Source organism: Danio aesculapii, chromosome 6 (assembly GCF_903798145.1).
Source record: "Danio aesculapii chromosome 6, fDanAes4.1, whole genome shotgun sequence".
Classification (NCBI taxonomy): Eukaryota; Metazoa; Chordata; class Actinopteri; order Cypriniformes; family Danionidae; genus Danio; species Danio aesculapii.
Window position 1 is genome coordinate 41,447,188 of NC_079440.1, and position 23,405 is coordinate 41,470,592.

The window sequence follows — 23,405 nt, forward strand, 5'->3', positions numbered from 1 at the left end:
TGCATTAAATAATGTTAAAAACCATGCATTTGGATTTTAATGATGTTTTAGTAAATGCTGAACTATGATTAATAAATGCTGTACAAGTAACTAATTTGAATTAATTAACTAATTTGAACCTTGTTGTACAGTGCAGCACTGAATCTGCCCTCTATAAAAGATTTGCAATGACACTGCAAAATGTGTTACTGCAACATGCTTTAGTTTAGGTCACAATTAGTGTCTTAAACTCTTAACAGATATACTTTCACTGTTGTAATTGCATTTTGCCGACACCTTTTTAAAATACCTGTTTGTCACAAATTCTGATAAACTGAGCTTAGCTTAATTGCTGTTGAATGAAAGATGTCTTTAATAAAGCAACCGTCTTTTAGTATCTAAAAAAAGGACTGTCTACCATATTGGTATTGGCCAAGCATTACATAACATCAATTAAAAAACAAATTTCTCAATAATATCAATTTCAGAAAGTTTTTCTTAATGTGGGTTGTGGGTTTCATGATTATTGCATTGTAATATGCAACAAAACCTGTTAGTAATATTGGAATTTACTATCATGAGTTAAGAATGAGCAATACTTCTACATCATTCATTGAGCAATGTTAAATTCCACATTTACTAATGCATTATTAAAGTTGTGTTCTTAATATTAATGTAAAGTTTACATGGACTAAAATGAACGACTGCATTAAGTCGCATTAGCAAAGATAAATGAATATTGTAATGAATGTATTGTTCATTTGAGTAAATGCATGAATCTTATTGTAAAGCATTACCCATTGCTAAATCAAACACACTGGGAAAAAATCCATTAATTAAGAGTCACATGAGTGTGAAGTTTGTGATATTTATTGATATTATTTCAGTCGTTTGAAACAATGCATTTTTAGAGTTGGCCAAGTAAATTACAGTTCCAAAAACAATTTATCAACTGCAAATACTTTTCATCTATCTTACCGATTTAGTTCTGTAACTATTTGAAACTTTTAAAATAGTTGTTTTATATAGAATACAGTTGAAGTGACTGTCTTATGTATCATATTGGCGTTTTCTTTATATTTTACTCTAAAAATATATTTCCCTGTTCTTAAAGAGACAGCTCACCTTTCAGAGACAGCTTTTTCATTCTTTATTAATGCAGTGAATGACGAAATATCTTTTAGTAGAGGTGTCATTCTTGACCAATTCAGCCTCTGAAAGTCAGGAACAAGTTTTGGAACTGGTTTTGGAACAAAATGTCCAATGGCTGTAGTTTTGGGTGAACTATCCCTTGGAGACATAGCATTAACACCCTGTTGAACAAAACTCTTAATCTTTGAAAACAAAACCTGCATTTAAAATCTGTGTTCAGAGAATTAACTTCCAGAATACATGTCTAACAGGTCTGCGTTGTAAAAACAGGGTGAGAAAAAAAAACAGATTAAAGTAATTACACGAGTGACGAGCAGAGACTGGAGAAGTGGATATAAAAAGGTTTTGTGAGAGCAGAGAGAAACAAATCTACCATCAGCATTTATCCTGCAGGAGAAGAGACAGCTGGTGAAGATGTGGAGGTTCATGTGTGTCAGTTTAGCGCTGCTCTTGTGTGTTCAAGGTAAGGATTTCTGCTTGATGTTTAAGAAAGAGACTTTTATCATTACACTGTAAAAGCGATTTGTTACTTTACTTTCAAAAAACTGAGTAAACCCCTTGCCTTAAAAGCAACAAGTTGATTTTACTTAAAAAAAGTCAGTAAACCTATTGACGTAACTTAAGTTTTATAATGGACCAGTATTCACAAGACTGTTATGACGCGTTTAACAGTCATCAGCATCTTAAATACTTAAAAGTTTTTAATATTCAGATAAAAAAAACGTATGCACATTTACATGTATTTATGTTTGTATTATATCATCTTTGGATCAAATTACAAAAAATTGCCTCTTGTGCGAGATGTTTGAAATGCAGCGTGTATTGCCAGGACAGTAAATTTGACGGTTTTCTATTTTTTTCCTTTTTTTCTGAAAGTCTTGGTAACACCATAGTCAAGTTTTTCTTTCATTATTTCAGCAAATGGGATTGTAAAAAAAAAAGTTGTACTCTCCCATTTACTGCGAGTTTACCCAACTATGACAACTTCTGCTACTGAGAAACCCAGAAATGTAAAAAGGGTCCATTATGCATATATTTTGTTAACTTAATAACTATAAGGCAACGAGTTTACTCTATTTTTTAAAGTAAAGTCAACTAATCACCTTTTACAGTGTAATAAACATTTCTGCAATATTTCAGTTTCTTATGAGGTAATTAAGATAATTTGTATTGTTTTTTCCACTCCAGGTTCACTTTCTCAGTTAAATGGTAAGAACTTTTCTCATTCATTGAGTGTCACTTTGGAAATAAACAGAAATTCTCATGTCAACAATAGTTATGTTTACATTCACCTATTTTTGTGTGCATTTTGGAATATCACATAAAAAGGCTTAATAGAAATGGCAATATGCGCTTATATTTTGAATATGCGCATAAAAATGTGCACAACTGAGCATAATGGGATGAGATTAATTGACCCACCACATTTTGAAATATCTGAAATGTTGTTTTGGTCATTCTAAAATCTTTTAGCCAAAGTCCGTCATCACAGTGGATCAGTATTTTTATCTCCCAGAACTCTTTTCATTGCCTGCGCTCTCAAAGAGTGCTCTCACATCAAAACCCACCATGCGTTCATTGTGTTTCGTCTTTGTCTTCTGAGGCGCAAGTAATTTAATATAGGATAAAAGACCCTCAGTGGCTTCCCCTACTGTAACAAAATTCCATTTTATTTTTTGATATTTGGTGCAAATCAGGTCTTGTTCTCGTTGGCTCCTTGGATGAAAATAGTGCTTTATTTTTTTTCTTACAGTTTGTGGACTAGCCCCTCTAAACAACCGTATTGTAGGGGGTGTAAATGCTTTCGATGGTTCATGGCCATGGCAGGTCAGTCTGCACAGCCCTATCTATGGTGGTCATTTTTGTGGAGGCTCCCTGATCAACAGTGAATGGGTGCTGACCGCAGCTCATTGTTTACCTGGGTAAGATTCATATTATCACCTATGCTACCTTAATTAAACAGACCTGATCAAACTAATTGAGAGCTTCAGGCTTGTTTGAAACCTACAGGTAAGTGTGTTGAAGCAGGGTTGGAACTAAACTGTGCAGAGCTGCGGCCCTCGAGGAACTGGATTTGACACCTGTGACATAAACTATTCATCCAGACCAATAGTATCTGGGTGCAGACTAGCATATGCAAGCTGAGACTGTGTGTCTCTGACATGCAATGTCAGGCACAATGCACTCACTGGAGCTAGTGACGTCACTGTGAGGGGTAGGGTTAGGGGCATGGTTAGGCATTAAAAGCATTACATGCAGCTCAGTCAATTAAGTCATCAAGTCGAAGTCATTCTTTTTATAATTTTTACTTGTTTTCAGTATTCCTACATCCAGTCTGCTTGTGTTCTTGGGAAAGACGACACAGCAGGGAGTCAACACCTATGAAATCAGTCGAAATGTCATCAAGATCATCGTTCACCCTTCCTACAACAATCAAACCAATGACAATGACATCGCTCTGCTGCACCTGTCCTCTGCTGTTACCTTCAGCAACTATATCAGACCTGTGTGTCTGGCAGCCCAGAACAGCGTCTTTCCCAATGGAACCAGTAGCTGGATCACAGGCTGGGGAAACATTCAGTTGGGAGGTACAAACACTTATACATTTGTATTCTCCTAACATCTCTAATAGATGATTGTGCTATTAATGTGTTATTCATAAAAGAGTGAGTTGTTTAAGTGAAAAATGGGAATTACCAATCAATGAGTCATGTCAACCAACTCATAAAAGATCAGATCAGAGAGGGGACAAAACATGATTTCTACTGAGACAAGACAACGGAAAGCATTTATTTTAAGCATCATTTTCTGAGAAGGACCGAGCAGGGAACTTGATTTGGATAGGAGTAGAAATGTACGATTCAATGGGGTCCAGAAACCATAGTTAAATGCCATGAGGAAGAGATGTGTTTATGATATGGGGGCAGTGGTATAGTGGTCTTTTTTACATCTCTCTTTTTTTTAAAAGTTTGGGTTGTTCATATTGGTTATTTTCTTAAATGAAAACTGACATATGAAAACTGACATTTCTTAAATAAAAAATGATATAAATGAAAACTGACATATTATTAACCATTAACTAAAAAATATAGATTGTTTAAAAATACCACCAGATTACATTTGCATGTATAACATTAAAAAGCCTAGACGAAAAAAGTTTCATTCAAGTACTTCATACATTACCAACTAAGAAGAACAGTACAACAAAACTCAGGCCATTTAATTTTTGTGACTGTCTTTCTCTTCATCAAATGCACGTTTTTTCTTCTTCTTGATAATAGTAACATTTCTAAACTTGATTTTGCTGTTAAGGACAAAGTCATTCATTGTGCTAGTACATTTTAGTTTCACTTTGATTAATTTTGACTAGACATAGCCTGTTTTTTTTCTTAACCAATTATAATGAATTAAGATAGTCATTATCAAACTCTGCAAACAATAGGGTACATGCAAAAGGACTTAAAATTTTTAGTAACCCAGTTCAAGTGCTTCTGGTGAACTGTATGCTGATAAAATAATCGCCAGGCTTAAGGTCTTTTTTTTTTTAAATCAATGATCTTCACTGCCTGATTGATATACGATATAAAGTGGGTCTCAGAATGTACAAGAAGCACTGCATTAAATTCCCTTTTTCTTCGCCATGTCTTTAAAATATGAACATTCATTTTACTCCAGTATTTTCAATGGAGTATTTGCGGTAGCCTGCTGATCCCGATGATGTGTGCTTGTAAATGCTCGTTCATCTCATTTTACTCTTGAACAACTAAATGAATGCTTCAGTCTATTTAACTGATTGTTTTTTTAATTACATCACAACGTCAATGCTGTGAAAGCAACGGTATAAAATTAAAAATAGTCACATTAGAAGTTAATCTTTAGGGGAACAAAACAGTAGCTGTGCATGTGCCCTATATAATAACACTGACATGCAAACTGAATGCAATAAGAAAACCAAAAACAAACACGAATCACAAAAACCAAACAAAACCTTTAATAAGCGGGGTTAACATTTATAGTTTAATAAATGTACGAAGGCCCCTTTTCATCTTGGACTAATTATGATGTTTCTACATGATTTAAGTAACATTTTTCTACTAAATATAATGTAAAACGGTGATATTATACTAATTATAATGTTAAAATTATAACTACACTCATTAACAGGACGAATTGTGCAAACATGCCAATTATAGGTCAAATCATTGTTAGATTCTGCTTCATTTCTTAACCACATATGGCACTAAAACAAAGAACCATTAGGAAGTCATCACTCTATTGTGTGTGTTTCATCTTCAGTGAATCTACCTGCTCCTGGGATTCTGCAGGAGACTATGATTCCAGTAGTGCCCAATGATCAATGTAATTCTCTACTGGGTTCTGGATCTGTTACCAACAACATGATCTGTGCTGGATTAATACAGGGAGGGAGAGACACCTGCCAGGTAAAACAATCATCAACCAGATTACTGTTAAGCCTGCACATTAAAACATGCATATCCGTTAGGTTCAACTAATATAACTCGTCCTCTTTCTTTAGGGGGACTCTGGTGGTCCAATGGTGAGCAAGCAGTGTTTAGTGTGGGTTCAGTCTGGTATCACCAGCTGGGGTTATGGCTGTGCTGATCCCTATTCACCTGGAGTTTACACCCGCGTGTCACAATACCAAAGCTGGATCAACAGCATCATCGTCCAGAACCTTCCAGGATTTGTCCTATTTAACTCTTCAAGCACATGCTCAAGTGTTTCTACGACTTTACCTAATTCTACTGCTTTACCTACTTCTACTATTTCAACTACATCACCAACTACTACTACTACCACGAAAATTTCCACGATCTCATCTGCATCTACTAAACCACCTACTTCTACTACCTCACAAACTTCTACAACAACTACGAATTTAAGACCTCCACCCAATCAGAGTAACGCTCTTGCATATTTTCATATACAAAATTGTACCTATTTAACACTAACTGTCTTTTTAATGACGCTTGTTTATATATTTTTTGCTTGTTTGTTTTAGCCTCAATCTCTTGTCGCAAGAGATGTGGTGAAAAATACGACATCCGCAACCGATGCAACTGCAATAATCGCTGCCGCAAAAACTGCTGCTGGGATTATGAAAAGAAATGCAGTAAGTTCAAATAAATCTGTGGTTCTTTATGGTGTTTATAGCGGTGTAAGACTGAGATCACTGATCATGCGAGTTACAACAGTAATAATAGAAAATACAAGACGTCCTTCATCTGTTTGTTTTTGTCTCTGCAGTGGATCAAAGAGGGTAAACTCTTGGTCAACACAAGCTTCTCTGCGACTCTGCTTCTCTCTGTTCGTGTCTTTTCATGTTCTTCATGCATTCTGTACGCTGTCAAGTACAGTTTACAGAATAAATATGTACACATGTCTTAAAATCAGCTCAGCATTTATATTATTTTCCTTTTCTTACTAAAGATTTCAAATCAAATGTCAAATAAGTACCTTAATTTACAAATTCCAGTATAATATAAAACATAAATAATATTGTAATTTCAGTCTTGTTTTCTATTTATCTGTTCTCTGTCATGATTAAATAAATAATTTGCATCATTTTCTTGTAAAGTGTCTTGCTGTACTAAATTACACCAACAGGGGGTATTTGTTTACACCTGATAAATAATGAGGCAGTCATGTACAAAGAATATATAATTTAAAGACTTCTGTTACTTAATCAATTACTGATAAATTGGTTAATGGAGGCTGTTCGGATGACTGCTTTGATGTAACTGAAATAAGCATTCGGTTCAAACAAAACTGTTACATTAGGTGTATACTACAACATGTCTTTGTCTTTCTCAGGAATTAAAAAAGGTATAAATGAACAAAAAATAAATAAATGCGACTGCAATGTTGTTTAAACAATTTCATCATTTTATAGTGTGTAAATAGAGATGCTTGATTTTTATTTTCATTTAAAGAACAGCAACATATAAACATTATATAATAAAAATATAGAGTAAATGCCAGAGAGATAAGTGTGTCCAAAATACAAACATGAAAAATACTCTCTTCTTTTTAGAGAGTCTCTGATACAGGTAATATATAAAAATACAACAAAACCAGTCAACAAAACCATAAAATTGGTATACTTATTAGTAATGTTCAATTTATGAATGTGAAATTTTGCTAACAGTATAAATTGCAATTAAATAAAAAATGAAAACCAATTTCTTCTTGGTTAGGATAGTCAGGAAATAAATGAAATCAACTTAAAAATGCACTCTAAATGGACTGCAGCTCTGCATAAGAAGTTTGGCCAAAGGAGAAATGGTTGTGCCTGAGCCTGGTTTATCTCAAGGTTTTTGTTTCTTCACCTCGTCAAATGGTTAAGTTTTGTTTCTCGCCACTGCTGCCACTGGCTTTCTTGGTTTGAGACTTGTGGAGATGTGCATCGATGGATTTGCTCTTCAGTGTTTCGACTTTCGGCAGTGAAAATTAAACCACACTGATCTGAACTAAACTGAAGTTCAACTCTGAAAACTGGACAGACGCAGTTTCAGTTTACTAGAACTTCTATGTTAAGCTGCTTTGACACAATCTACATTGTAAAAGCACTATAGAAAGATGGATTGAAATGATTCATACTTATCCAGTGTCTGCACTTTCTTCAAATGCCATTAAAATGTCAAAAATGTCTAAATGTCAGCCTTCTATTATTATATCACAAAATATAGAAGTAATCACAAAAGTGATTAAACTAATGAAATAAACAGAATGAATAGAAATATATCCATTTATTATACTGTAAAAAGAGACTAGTTGGGATGTACACTCACCGGCCACTTTATTAGGTACACCTGTTCAACTGCATATAGACGATGAAGACTGCCGTTCAAACCGAGCATCAGAATGGGGAAGAAAGGTGATTTAAGTGACTTTGACTTTTCATGGTCGTTGATGCCAGACAGGCTGGTCTGAGTATTTCAGAAGCTGCTGATCACTGGGATTTTCACGCACAACCATCTCTAGGGTCTACAGACAATGGTCTGAAGAGGAGAAAATATGCAGTGAGCGGCAGTTCTGTGGCCGCATATGCCTTGTTGATGCCAGAGGTCAGAGGAGAATGGCCAGACTGGTTTGAGCTGATAGAAAGGGAAAAGTAACTCAAATAAAAAAAAAAAGATATTTTCTTGGCACACTTTGGGCCTATTAGTACCAATTGAGCATTGTGTCAATGCCCCAGCCTACCTGAGTATTGTTGCTGACCATGTCCATCCCTTTATGACCACAGTGTACCCATCTTTTGATGGATAATTCTAGCAGGATAACGCACCATGTCTTAAAGCACGAATCATCTCAGACTGGTTTCTTGAACAAGACAATGAGTTCACTGTACTTAAATGATGTTCACAGTGACCAGATCTCAATCCAATAGAGCAGCTTTGGGATGTGGTGGAAGAGAAGATTCACATCATGGATGTGCAGCTAAAAAATCTGCAGCAACTGCGTGATGCTATCATGTCAATATGGACCAAAATCTCTGAGGAATATTTCGATTACCTTGTTGAACATATGCCACGAAGAATTAAGGTAGTTCTGAAGGCAAAAGGGGGTCCAACTCTGTAGGTGTACCTAATAAGGTGGCCGGTGAGTGTATTTCTTTTCTCACATTCATGTCCTCTTCTTATCACAGAAAGTGTGTGTGTGTTTCTTTGGGGAAAAAAATTCACAAGAGGGACCCAATGGCCATCATATCACAAGAACCAGTCACTGATCTTACAACAACGAGACTAAAGACAATCACTTTACTGCAATGCTGTGCTATTAACTTCACTATTTAAATAAAATCTATCAGACCTGTGTCTGGTGGCCAAGAAAATTGTCTGCATTACTGGCACCAGCAGCTGGATGACAGGCTGTATGGCTGAAAATACAAAACCATTAATTCACACATGCATCTATTCCTAAAATAACCAATTAATTATTGTGAGTGGCTATTTGTACTGACTGTCCATCAATGCATGCCAATCTACCATGATTTCCAGATAGCATTCACCTTATTCTACGCGTATAAGTGGGCGCAGCCATTTGATCCATTTTGGCTCGAGACTTCCAGTCTCATTCACTTCCATTCATTTTTAGACGTTAAAAACAGCTCATTATGCTGCTTGATGTTGCAAACTGACATTATATTAGTCTACTTTGCCTATATAGTTATGCAAACACTTGTTTGTAGAGCAAGTAGTTTGACCGTTTTCTGCCGTTTATTAATCCTAGTCATTGCTCTCATAGGAAACTGAATCGGAAGTTCTAAAACAATCACAAAAACGAGCGCACTTCCACATTGAAGAATAAGGTCAATATCTAGCATTTAAATATATTTCTTGCAAATAAAAATATTTTTTTGTACCTACGGTGTAATCAATAAAGCTGCTGCGTTAATTGTGTTTGTTCTGAAAGGCCTCCTGAGATTGTGCAGGCACTATGCACTGTAAAATATCTGTTAATAAACAGTTCCCGTATTTTGTGATTCACAAGTGTTTTTTTTAATGGTTCAACTCTTCAGTTTAACAAAGTGACTTTTATTGACATTTGTTGAAATAATATAAAAAATAATATATAGAGAAATGTCTGTAAAATGACAGAAAATGTACTGGCAGTATATTAAGTTTTTTGTACCATAATACACAATATATCCCTATAAATACAATATATCACTTTAAACTATAAATTTTTTAAAATAAAATTCACTTATTCAATCTTTTTAAGGTTGAAAGTTGCTGGAAGAAAGATCAAGGTCCCATAATGCGATTAAACAGCATAAATAAAAATACGAAAAACTGCTAATTTATGGATATTTTTTACAGTGTGTGTTTTGTTTATGGGAGGCTAAAATGAGAGGAGAGGTTTTTGGGACTCCAGAGAAAGCAGCAAATTTTAAAATGATGTTTGTCACTCAGTATAGTGACTTTTAGCTGCTCTTTTAATACAATTAATTTGTTTCACAGAAAAATCCTGTCTGACATTATACTTTTTTACACTCAAAAATCATTTAACAATTGGGTTGTCACTATTCATTTTGTTCTAGTGCTTTTTTTTCCAGGAAGACCTTTAATCCTCCTTTATACTGTGTGAGAACTGTGAATTCTTTATTAAACAAATTCATGAAACTTGAGTTAAAGCTCACTAACATTTAGCAATTTGTGGCTGTACATCAGTAAATATTGGCTGTTGTATTAAAATTACAAAGTAACTAGGAACAAGGATCTAATAAATCACATTACAGCTTGTAATGTCCGTAACATTAACAATAACAGGCCTGAGACAAACGATGACTACCAGGATTTTTCACTACAATAGCTGTTTCTCTGAAGTTTCAAAAAATGAATGGGGAAGGGAGGTGTTTGAAGAGCAGTTCATTATACGTTTCAGTCAATGTCTATAAGGAAACAGAAACGTAAGAAATGAGCAAGGGGAAACAAAAAGCTGCTGATTTTGCCATGTGACACTATTGACTAAGAACCAGGACTTATACTGTTACTAAATTAAGGGCAATAACATCCACTTTTAGGGAATTTATTTGAACATGTTATATGTTCATATTTATAGTTATATTTTTCTGCTTTTCCCCTCTGAAAAAGTAAGGATACTGCATGCAGGACTCCAGGCCAGTTAAATCTGATAAATAAATATGATACTAAAATCACTTTCTATTAATACTAATCTCATTTATAATTACAATACTACAGTAAAGTACTAACAGTAACTAATTTATTTGCTTATTAATTGCAATACATGATCAAACACACACTAAAGTGATGTATAATACATGCAGTCAAGCCCAAAATTGTTCATAACCCAGGCAAATTCTGACTTAAAGTATTTGTTCTAATGTAAATAAAAAGCTGAAAAATAATTCTCCCACAATTATCTATTATATCTGTTTATATGTATCTAAAATAATATTTTGTTGTTATTTTTTCATTTCATTTTTTATTTTGGTTACATTAAATACTTTTATTATTCATTAACATTAATTTCTAAAATAACAAATAAACTAAATTAAAAATAAAACTAAATGCCTCCGAGCCCAGGGAAGTCAATGGCGCATCTGGACACTGTTAACATAGGGATTCTTTTAGCACAGTACTGTTTTAACTGGCATTTGTGTATGTAACTACATAGTCCTGGCCCATGTGGTGATATTGCATATAGGTGAATTAATCTTTTGATGATGTTATGCACTGTTAAAGGTGAAATACCCAAATCTCTATCTTTCTTTGAGGAACATTAGAAAGTGACATTTTCATGGTACAATTACTTTTTTATCACCAAAGATAAAGGTGTGTGTGTTAAATTTAGGCTAACAGTATATGCACAACACACCATTTCCATGAATTTACAACCTTCAATAAAATATCAACCCTAACTTAACTTATGGCAAAACACATACACACATTTCACTTAACAAATCTTTAAAGACTTTTGACTATACATAATTATCCAGTGTGTGTTTTCTTACATTATACAAGCACAGTCTTCTTGATATGTTTGTACTGTCTCGATAACTTTATTTCAACATCCTTGTGCAGTCTATTATCTTTCTGTTCCAGCAATACTTGTTTCAGCAGCTTTTTACACAATGACTTGCTATTTTACAGTTCCTTTGAAATTCTTTTCATTCTAACTGCTTGTGTCATTGTAAATGTACCACATCGACAATAGTTTGAACAGTATGTATAATGTTGATTTTTGAATGTGGCTTTTTTTACTTAATAGTAAAATACAATCTTATGTTTCAGTACATTCAATATTTTTTATTTAATTATGAAAATAACTAAACATTACTAAAACAGAGAATTTCAGCTACCAATAGTTTATTGTTTGCAACTAAAATTTCAATAAGTACTGTTTTCTTATTACGGAAAAGTCCCCTCAAAGCAACCTGAGCTCACGAGTCTTCTCAAGGCTACAATAGTGATTGTCGTCAGCCTTTTGATTACCAGCCAACAACAGCTTTAGCCTTTGTTACACCTACCCTATTTTTAAAATTAATTGTAATACGAAATACAATTCAAGACACTTTGGAATACTTTTTTATTAAGTTGTTTTTAAGAGTGAAAACCTGTTGTGCTGTAGGTGTGATATGTTGGAATACATTTTTCAGATGAAGTTTATGAATCTTGTGATGGTTTATAATACAATACACTTAGTGGGATTAGCTGGGCTGTTGAGCTGAATCAGGAGAATAATTGGTCAAAAATGTATTATAGCCTAGTTTAAATGAACACTGCTGAAGTAATTACATTAATAATAAAGTGTTCATTACTGATTTAAGTAATTAAACATCCTCATAAATGTCCTTGGTTATACAGTTAGTATCTGCTAAAATACAACCCCAAATCAGAAAAAGTTAAGACAGTATGGAAAATGCAAACAAAAAAGTACACTTCTAAATTTACTTTGACTTGTATTTCATTGCAGACAGTACAACAAACATTATTGAATGTGTTCCTCATGATTTTTGAGGAACATGTATTCCAATTTTGGTTCTAGCAAGATATTTTTACAAAAGTTGGACTAGTGAAGCATTTACACTTTGTAATGTTGCCATTCCTTTTCACAACACTTAAAAGATGTATAGGCACTGAAGACACCAAGTGATGCAGTGTTTCAGGTGTATTTTGTCTCTTTATACCTGCTAACAAGTCTTAAGGTGGGCAACAGTAGGGGGTCCTTGTTGTTGCATTTTGTGCTTCAAAATGTGCCACACATTCTCTATTGGACACAGGTAGAGACTGCGGGCAGGCCGGTAAAGTACCTGCATCCTCATCCGCTGTAGCCAGGACTTTGTAATGTGTGTAGAATGTGGTTTTGCATTGTCTTGTTGAAATATGCATGGGCATGCCTGAAAAAGGTGCTCCAAAATCTCTATGCACTTTTCAGCACTAATGGTACCATCACAGAAGTGCAAGTTACATTTGCCAAGGGCACTGACACAATCCTATACCATGACAAACCCTAGCTTTTGGACTTGTTGCTGGTAACGGTCTGGATGACTCTTTTCGTCTTTGGTCTGGAGCACATGGTGTCCATTTCTACCAAAAAATACAGATTCATCTGATCACAATATATGTTTCCACTGTGTGATGGTCCATCCCAGATGCCTCTGAGCCCAGAGAAGTCAATGGTGCTTCTGGATGCTTTAAACATAGGGCTTCATTTTGGTACAGTACAGTTTTAACTGGCATTTGTGGATGTAACTACGTATTGTGGTACCTGACAAAGGTTTGCCAAAGTAATCCTGAGCCAATGTGGTCATATAGCTTATAGATGAATGACAGTTCTTGATGCAGTGCTGCCTGAGGGATCAGAGATCACGGTAGTTCAGCTTAGGCTTGCACCTTGTCTTAGGCTTGTCCTATATGCACCGAAACTCCTCCAGAATCTTTTAATGATGTTATGCAATATTAAAGGTGAAATATCCAACTATCTTCCTAGATTTCTTTGAGGAACATTGTTTTTAAACATTTCAATAATTTTCTCACTCATTTGTAGGCAAACTGGTGATCTTTGGCCCATACTAAAGGACTAAACCTTTTTTGAATGCTTCTTTTGCACCAAATCATAATTACAATAACCTATTGACATCACCTGTTTCAAATCACATTATTATTTAACCAAATTACCTGATTACTAGCCCTAAATTGCTCCTGTTCCAACTTTTTTTGGAATGTGTTGCAAGAACCATAATTTAAATACGTGTTTATTTTGAAAAAATTGTAATAATTAAAAATCATGAGGAACACATGAAATATTGTTGGTTGTACTGTCTGCAATAAAATACAAGTTAAAGTAAATTTAGAAATCACTACTTTCTTTTTTGTGTTTTCCATACTGTCCCAACTTTTTCTGATTTCCCATTGTAATAAATGTAAGTGTTTCAATGGGCTTGACATTAACATTTCTGCTTTTTAGCTTTCAAAAGTTTATTTGTTTTATTGGAAATAGCTTTGATTGAAGTTGACCAAAAAATCATTTAAAAATTATTCATTTCAATGGTTAGTTCATGCATTTACTCCCTGTTCTGTTGCTCTTGCGAGTCATATACTCAACTGAATGTCTGTTTATTGCAGTATGTGCATTATAATTCTGTTATCATATAATCACCATGTTTCATCAAAAGACTTAGATATTTACTCAACATTTTGAGTCATTAGATATTATATGTAACTAATAATAGCACACAAACCCAACCCCTCCCCAGAAAAGTCATCATGTTTTGTTATCCCAGTGCCCTTGAATTAGTACTTTATATAATTGTTGATCTGATTTGCAAACAACAAGAGTAATTCTGTCTGAGAAGACACGTCCTCTAGTATGTGTTCAGTCTCGTCTGAAACCTTTTGATCTTTGATTAACGAGAAAAATGTAAAGGCAATCTGATGTCAGGCTGACATAAGGCTTATTGTAAGGTCAACTTTCAGGATTCTATATTCATTATTTTGCCGGATCTTGAGATCTGTAATGGCTCAACGTCACAGTTGTGTTACAGGTGAGAGCATAGAGTAGACTGACTAATCACATCTGCATAGCCACAAGCCCAAACCTTTCAGCTATAAAAATCTAACGTAAACATTCTGAAGCACACAGTTGATGTAGTTTTCCAATTAATTTCAATCTGAAAATTGAATCTGAATTTGATTGAGTAAATGGAAGTAATTTTTCATGCTCATGCCTGTAGCGAAATTACAAACATATATTTTTCAACATACACTGACTTCCATGTGTATGGGTGTTCTGATGACAGATGTCACCTGTAATCACTAGCTCTACAGCCCATTGTTTGTGTCTGTGTCTAAAGGGTATTACTGTCGTCATGACTTTTATGCATTGTTTTTTCTTAAAAAGAAAAAATGAAAAGCAGGACAGAAAGACGGGTTAAATAATAAAAAAATAATAATAATTAGAAAGTGTTTATGATGTTAAAATATTTTGTAATACTTGACATCTAAAATCATAATGAAAATCGTTAACATTTAAAGACTCAAACAAAGGTTACGTTTGTCATAAAAAATTTTTGTTTGAAATTAAACTGTTGGGCCGACTTGAAATTCCTTTAGAAAGAACACCTAATAACAAATGATCAAGTAGAGAAGTGTTCATTAATTATGTTTAAAAACTGAAATATGAAAAAAAGCAATGCCTCTAATAATAACCCTATAGATATTTGTATTTAGCATGCCTAATGAAATAAACCTGCATTTAATCAAGGATGCTTAAAAAGTAACAGCAAATTGTCACTGGGAATCTGGATGAGAGATATTAATATGGGGAAAAAACGTGAAAAATGAAAAACAAGGAGGAGCATTAGGAAGAAAGAAGTGGGCAGGTGAGACGGGGACAAGAGGAGTGATTTGAGAGGCTGTATAACTGTATAAATGGGATTGTAGGAGACACAGAGGTTGAGAGACTGACACCAGTAGAGATTCTGCTAAAACATTCTGAAGATGTGGAGACTGACTTGTGCCACTTTGACCCTACTCATATGTGTCAAAGGTAAGATCTGTCATTATTATACAACTATTAACCTGAGGGTAGTGCACATCGACCTGATACAAATGAAGAGAGAATTTAATTTAGTTTTTTTTGTGGCACAGTGCATAAGAGCAGCCTAAAGTGTGTGATAAAATTACAACTAACATGAAACTTCCAGTTCAGTAAGGGAGCTATATTTAAATAATTTCTGATTCAATCTGACCAGTAACCCTTGAGTTAGTGGGTCATTTAAAAGGTTTAATGAATTGAACTGATTCAGAACCATTTGTTTGAAATTAGTTTTGGCATTGGATTAAAAAACAAAAGACTCTTATGAGTCAGTTTTTGTTTATTTTTAAAGAGCACTGGTTCAAGAAACAATCGAAACAACAAGTTTTGCCACCACCAAAAATAATTAAATAAATGACAAAAAAAAAAAAAAAAAAAATATATATATATATATATATATATATATATATATATATATATATATATATATATATATATATATATATATATATATATATATATATATATATATATATATATATATATATATATATATATATATATAAACTAAATTTGAAAATATAATTTTTCTTATTTATGATATGAACACTCAGATTGAAACAACCTGAACACTATGTACATCCCGATATTACACAGACTGTTCTTACATTAGGTAGTAAACAAACAAAAAAAAAAACATAGGGTTTCTGAATTTGAAACTGCACTCGTGACAACAAAATAAAAGACTAATTTGCCACTGATTCCCTCAATAATTATTTTGTTTAAATGAGATTAAACAATGTTTTGGACACTCACTTTGAAACGATTTACATGTCTGCGTGAATGAAATACTTTCATGCTGAAATTGCTAATTTTGAAGGCAAGTGAATGTGTGCAGTTTATGTTGAACAACAAAATGTCCAAGTAGCATCAAATTACATTCACTACAGACGTTTCTTCCTCATGAGTTGAAAAGCTCATTTCTAAAAAAAACTTTAAAAATCTCAAGGGAACCAGTTGCAAATTAGTCTATGATATTGTGAGAATATATAGTAACATTCTCTTCCTGGACCACATTCTCCAAGAAGATTAACAGAAGCCTATTAATGTTTTACATTATGAACCACACCTAATGGACATGAGGAGTGTACATTCAGGACATGGGGGTTATGACTGGTTGAGGAAAAGAAAGCCGCTAGTAGCATGTATTATGTGTAACACAACCGGTTTGTCCAGAAATGTTTTCTGCATGTTCAGTTTCACAGATTAAATTTAGCAGTGCAATGAACTCTGGCAGAATGAGGGAGTTCATCAAATTAAGATGAAAATTTTCTAATCTGCACTTTATTTCTTACCTTGCAGGTTCAGTTTCTCAGTTGAATGGTAAGAGTTCAGAGTTCTTCTCACTCTTTATATGTTGATATCACGCCAAATATGCAAAAATGCTAACATGAAAAATCTCTTTCAGTTTGTGGACAAGCCCCTCTGAACTCCCGTATTGTAGGGGGTGTAAATGCACCTGAGGGTTCATGGCCATGGCAGGTTAGTCTACAGAGCCCTAGGTATGGAGGTCATTTTTGCGGAGGCTCCCTGATCAACAGTGAATGGGTGCTGACCGCAGCTCACTGTTTACCTGGGTGAGATTCACATCAACACACATCCATCAGTTTTGTGTTATCACTAATGTACTAAGCTGGATAATTGTTTTGCTTTTTCCCTCACTTTCTCACTTCTTGACTGTTTTCAGTGTCTCTACATCCAGTCTGGTTGTGTACTTGGGAAGGAGAACACAGCAAGGACTCAATACTCATGAAACCAGTAGAAATGTTGTTACAATGATCGTTCACTCCTCATACAACAGCAACACAAACGACAATGACATCGCACTGCTGCGCCTGTCCTCTGCTGTTACCTTCAATGACTATATCAGACCTGTGTGTCTGGCGGCCCAGAACAGTGTCTATAGTGCTGGTACCAGCAGCTGGATCACAGGCTGGGGAGATGTTCAGGCTGGAGGTACAAACTTATACAAACACATACAAACCACTAAATCAGGGTATATACAGGAATCAAAGAGTGAAATTCAATACCCTTTAAGACCGTTTTAAAGACTCTTTTCATATTTTTAAGACCTCTTCGCCACTTTAGGTTTCAACCGATAACATTGGTGACCTTTTAATTTACAGTATATTGAATAAATACTGATTGTAAGAAACAAATCCTAAACTAAAACTTTATTCATGTACAAAATATAAATACTAATCTAAGCAGGTGGCACCTAAAACAGTAATAATGATGTTTCATAAAACTTTTAAAACATTTAAGCATTTAAAACATTAAAGCATTTAAAACTTTTTAATACCTTTTAAGGGTTTTAAATTTCTCTAAATTGATTTATCAACTTTTAATACTATTTAAGACCCCGCGGACACCCTGTAAATTTACATGTAAATCTACCAGTACACCACTAGTTAAGTATAACATGTGTGTTTGTGAATGTTCAGTGAATCTACCTGCTCCTGGCATTCTGCAGGAGACTATGGTTCCAGTTGTGGCTAATGATCGATGTAATGCTCTGCTGGGTCCTGGTTCTGTCACCAACAACATGATCTGTGCTGGTTTAACACAGGGAGGCAAAGACACCTGCCAGGTAACAAAAAAGCAGATCATTAATACACATTGCAACAATGTCGTTAATGAAAAAGTAATTTTATGGCCCTCACTTATGGGTAAAAATAGGCTAAAAGCTGTCCTAAAAGTAGCCAATCTTGCTGATAATTTAGATATGGCCATCATTTTGATCAATACTTACAGTCACTGTCATCCAGAACTGTTTCATCTTGTTAAAAACAACCAAATAAATATAATAATAATAAAAACAACAACAATAACATAATAATAATAATAAACAAATAAACAAAAAATATGTGTTTTGTCTCCTCTCTTTGTAGGGGGATTCTGGTGGTCCAATGGTGACTCGGCTGTGTACAATGTGGGTTCAGGCTGGTATCACCAGCTGGGGTTATGGCTGTGCTGACCCTAACAGTCCTGGGGTTTACACTCGTGTGTCACAGTATCAGAGTTGGATCACAAGCAAAATCAGTCAGAACCAGCCGGGATTCATTCTCTTCAACCCACCAAGCTCATGCTCCTCCAGCAGCTTAAGTAAATCTTTTTGGGAACACTTTACACTAAGCTTACATAAGTTAATGTTAGTTAATGTATTTATTCATTAAAGTTCAGTTTTTAATAATGTATTATTAAAATCCAAATTCATGTATGTTATCATTAGTTAATGCACTGTGAGTTAAAGTAAACTGACTGTGAACAACTATTGTCATTAACTAACGTTAACATAAATAAATACTATAATAAATGTATTGTTCATTGTTTGCTCATGTTGGTAAATGTTTTGCAAAGTGTTACCCAGTTTTTATTCAATTAAAAAGTATGTTTGTTTGTATTATTCTTGTTTTTATGTGCAGCCTCATCTTCCTGTACCGGGAGATGCAATGAAGTGTACAACACACTCAATCGCTGCAACTGCAATGCTAACTGCGTTACAAAATGCTGCACGGATTACAAACAGCGTTGTGCCAGTAAGTCCAAACACATCCCCTGCTAACAAGCCTGTGCTGGTCCATAATGGGCCCAAAATTGAGCCCTCAGTAGGCTGCAACTGCAGTGCCATTGAGAGTTTGCTTATTTGCAAATCATTGGCCCCTTAGCGCTGGCCCTGCACGGGCAGCCCTCACCAACCCCCCAGGTGTCCTCACTGTACTATAACAATAAATCTGTTACAGTATGAATACTTTTCAGCTCAGTCATTATACATGCAGATTTTTAAAATGCCATTCCAGCCTCTGTAGCTTTATTCGTGCTATAGACCAGTTAACCCATGTATAATGTTCAGCATCAACAGCAGGTAACAAAGTTTAAAAAAGGTTGGATTTTACCTGTCAAAGGGTTGTAAGAGGTAAATAAAAAAATGACCCAAAAATAACAGTTGTAGGAAAGTGGTATTCACAAACATTCATTGGGCTTAAAAGCAACAAAATAAAACATGAAACCCAGTCTGTTGAAAGCAAACATTATGGGTCTAGTAAGTGCTCCTGGGTGCTAGGAGATGGCTGCCCAAGGAGTGACAGCCCTAAGAGGTCAACATTTTGCCTTCATGGGATTAATGTGGGCTGCCCTCTAGTGTCCACTACTCACACAGGATGTGTAATGAGCCTGCAGCTGTGGGCCAAAATTGGGCTAGCCCACACTTCGCATGTTTATATTTGGTGTGGACAGCCACAAAAAAACCACCATGGGCCCTACAAGAGTATGTTTCCTGGGTCTATTTTAGTAACAAAGAAAAAATAGATACTTCATTTACATTGTTGCATGTTTTTGTTATTAATTTTTAATGAAGTATTAATGTGTGTTGTGTTTGTGTGTGTCTGCAGGTTAAGAAAACTCTACGGATTCAAAACAGGCTTGTAATCGCATGACTTGTGAATAAGATTTTTACCTGCCTGTTTGTTCAGAAGACTTCAGTGCTGCTTTTGAAATGTTGCTCAGTCAGAATTTCAGTGGAAACAGGCTTTTAAAGAGCTGCTTCACTCACTTTACTCAGGGGTGTAAATGCATATTTTTCTGTTTAAAATAATTTGAACACTTTCCCCTCTCTATTAGTTCAGACTGATTTCTCTCTCGATTTTATGTCAATGTTTTTTTTTAGTTAGCATTTACAGATTTCTGGGTATAATAAAATGATACTTAAAATTTTTTTTTTAATGGATTTCTTTCACATTTCCGCTGTCACATAAGTGGCCATTTCTCCAAATTTAAATAAATGTTTGTCACAAAATGCGTTACCATTCTCTGCAATAAGTATAATGATTTAATAATGGCTTTAACAGAATCATTAAATACCTCCAATCACTGCCTTTTCATGCTTTTTGCAGTAATAAATCTTTCCAACAGTGGGCATAGTGAGCACATATGAATGAAACATGTTCTGCATCCAGCATACTTCAATGTCATTGAGACTGTTGATGTGTTCCAAACACATGATGTGTTAATTTACTATTGTGTGTACCTGGGAATGCTATTTCTCTATTAAACACTCTCCTAAAAAGCAAGGGTTTTCTGCTGCTCTCACTATAAAGACATAAACAGAGAATCCATCTCAAACTGTTCACTGTCATTTTAGATTAAACAGTGTTCATGAGAATAAACACCAACGGGGGCATTTTAACTCATAAGTGTGGATTTGTCAGCAATACACAGTGAAAGTGAACTGAATTCCTCTCACGCTGTTTGAGAAACAAGTTTCTCTCACTGGAAACAGCTGTCAGTTCATCAAACACCTCACAATGCTTATGAACTCTGAATGCTGTTCTCATTGCCCCACAAGTCCTGTGAAAAAGTCAGATACATACCGCTTCATGCACTTGTGTTTTATCAACGTGCCATGCGTGAACATTCATTCATTTTCTTTTCGGCTTAATCCCTTTATCAATTCGGGGTCGCCACAGCGGAATGAACCGCCAACTTATCCAGCACGTTTTATGCAGCGGATGCCCTTCCAGCTGCAAGCTATCTCTGGAAGCATCCATACACACTTATACTCTACGGACAATTTAGCCTTCCCAATTCACCTGTACCGCATGTCTTTGGACTGTGGGGGAAACCGGAGCACCCGGAGGAAACCCACGCGAATGCAGGGAGAACATGCAAACTCCACACAGTAACGCCAACTGACCCAGCCGAGGCTTGAACCAGCGACCTTCTTGCTGTAAGGTGACAGGACCACCTACTGCACCACTGCGTCGTCCCATGCATGAACATGATGAATGCAAATGCAAAATAAAAACACATGTAGGGAGGGGTGAATCAAACCTGAATTATCAGCAGGGCACTTACCCGCCAACTGGTGACTGATGCTGCTATAAATATTCGCCAGTGCTTTTATTTACTCACATTTGGTGTTTGGTGAGTGTTCATTTTAGGCTCTGGATACAACTGATGGACACTTCAGGCACCCAAGATACTTTGTGCAGGTATGTTTGATGTGAATGACAACTGGTTGCTCAGAGTTTAACTTTGCCTATAAATATATGTATAGTATTTTCTATAGGCAACTAAAAATATATTTACACATTTATACAATAGATAAAAATTAAAAATACATATAAACATAGATGCAGGAACAAACAAACAAATAAATGTACTCATCGTTCCGAGCATGTTTTGTGGTTGTCAACTAGCAGACAAAAAATATAATAAAAATCGATACCTAGACTATACATTATATTTTATAAATATTCAATACCATTTTCGATAATCTGAGGAACAAATTCCACAACATTAAAGAGCCCATATTATGGGTTTTTGAAAATGCCCTTCCATGCAGTGTGTCACACAGCTCTAAGTGAAGTGAAATATCCAGCTAAGGCTTAAATCTGTAAGTGTACAGTGTTTAAAATTATTGATTCATCTATAAAAGAGTCGACTCATAGTGCTTCAAACGAGTCGTCTTGATAACGAGTCATTAGGTGTTTCGCGATGACGCAGCTACGAAACACAAGTAGTTGGGCGCGCAAACCCGGGAGATTTGAAACCTGCGGCCCCGCCCACTAACAGAAAAAAAGTCACACACACAGACACTGGTCAATGAAGTCACGCTGTGCAGATGGATATTATGGACAGTCTAATCAAAGATGAAACCTCAGCATTATAGCCCAGCCTTGAGCAGTTCTGAGTGCTTCTGAAAACTATCTGCTTTCAAAGAAGACTTCATCAGTTTGTTAAAGGAAGGATCAGTATAGACTGTCAGAACATGGATCAGTGCATCATGGATCAGTTTCTACCCCCATTTCATCAGTGTAAGTACGTGCGATTAAAACTGTTGCCTCGTTTACTCTATCTTGCACATGATGTATTTAGTTGTGTTTTGTTACTTGTAACCGCGTGTGCTGTATCAGGTTAACTCTTTATATTCTCATATCGCGTGTAAAGCCACGTTGAAAACGCGACGCGTGCCGCTTTGATTACGGATCGTCAGCTGTTTACACACATGCAACGGACAAGTTTCAAAATATTTCAGCTCAATATTATTGTCTCCTCGTGTGTGTAACGCACGGGTATTCGCGGATATAACAGCGCCGCTCCTCTATGGACGCGCCGGCCCTGTGTGTGTGTGTGTCTCCTCGTGTGTGTAACGCACGGGTTTTCGCGGATATAACTGAGCGCCGCGCCCTCTCTATTCAGCCGCTCCTTTATGGACGCGCCGGCCCTCTGTGTGTGTGTGTGTGTGTGTCTCCTCGTGTGTGTAACGCACGGGTTTTCGCGGATATAACTGAGCGCCGCGCCGCGCCCTCTCTATTCAGCCGCTCCTTTATGGACGCGCCGGCCCTCTGTGTGTGTGTGTGTGTGTCTCCTCGTGTGTAACGCACGGGTTTTCGCGGATATAACTGAGCGCCGCGCCCTCTCTATTCAGCCGGTCCTCTATGGACGCGCAGGCCCTGTGTGTGTGTGTGAAAAGAGCAAGAAGACTGTGACCTCCTCGCCAGTTCTTGGACTTTTTGCTCAATAAAATAGTTAGTCGTCAGTATTTTCTAGTCCATCGTCTGTGTTTACATTCACCCACTGGCAGCCAAAATCCACTATGAAGCATGTATGCACTGTGACTACTTTTATATTGTAGATTAGCAGCTGAGCATTTCACTCTGTCTGGCGCTGAAGCCTTGTCCGTGTCGACC

General features: G+C 35.7%; 1 protein-coding gene across 1 annotated transcript; it reads left to right on the forward strand.

The window, feature by feature from the left end:
• The first annotated feature begins 1,545 nt into the window (after positions 1–1,545).
• Positions 1,546–20,767, forward strand: prss60.1 (serine protease 60.1). The gene is made up of 15 exons (XM_056460734.1): positions 1,546–1,594; positions 2,320–2,340; positions 2,885–3,053; positions 3,451–3,719; positions 5,428–5,573; positions 5,669–6,053; positions 6,155–6,265; positions 15,607–15,666; positions 17,017–17,037; positions 17,123–17,291; positions 17,402–17,670; positions 18,159–18,304; positions 18,606–18,819; positions 19,140–19,253; positions 20,106–20,767. The coding sequence occupies exons 1-15, from the start codon at positions 1,546–1,548 to the stop codon at positions 20,108–20,110; spliced, it is 2,148 nt and encodes a 715-aa protein (XP_056316709.1). The 3' UTR covers positions 20,111–20,767.
• The last annotated feature ends 2,638 nt before the right edge of the window (positions 20,768–23,405 follow it).

Coding starts and splice junctions, on each gene's coding strand:
- prss60.1 (XM_056460734.1), top strand. CDS start 1,546: ATGTGGAGGTTCATGTGTGTCAGTTTAGCGCTGCTCTTGTGTGTTCAA. Junction 2,341..2,884: donor TTCACTTTCTCAGTTAAATG/GTAAGAACTTTT, acceptor TTTTTCTTACAG/TTTGTGGACTAGCCCCTCTA. Junction 5,574..5,668: donor GAGGGAGAGACACCTGCCAG/GTAAAACAATCA, acceptor CTCTTTCTTTAG/GGGGACTCTGGTGGTCCAAT.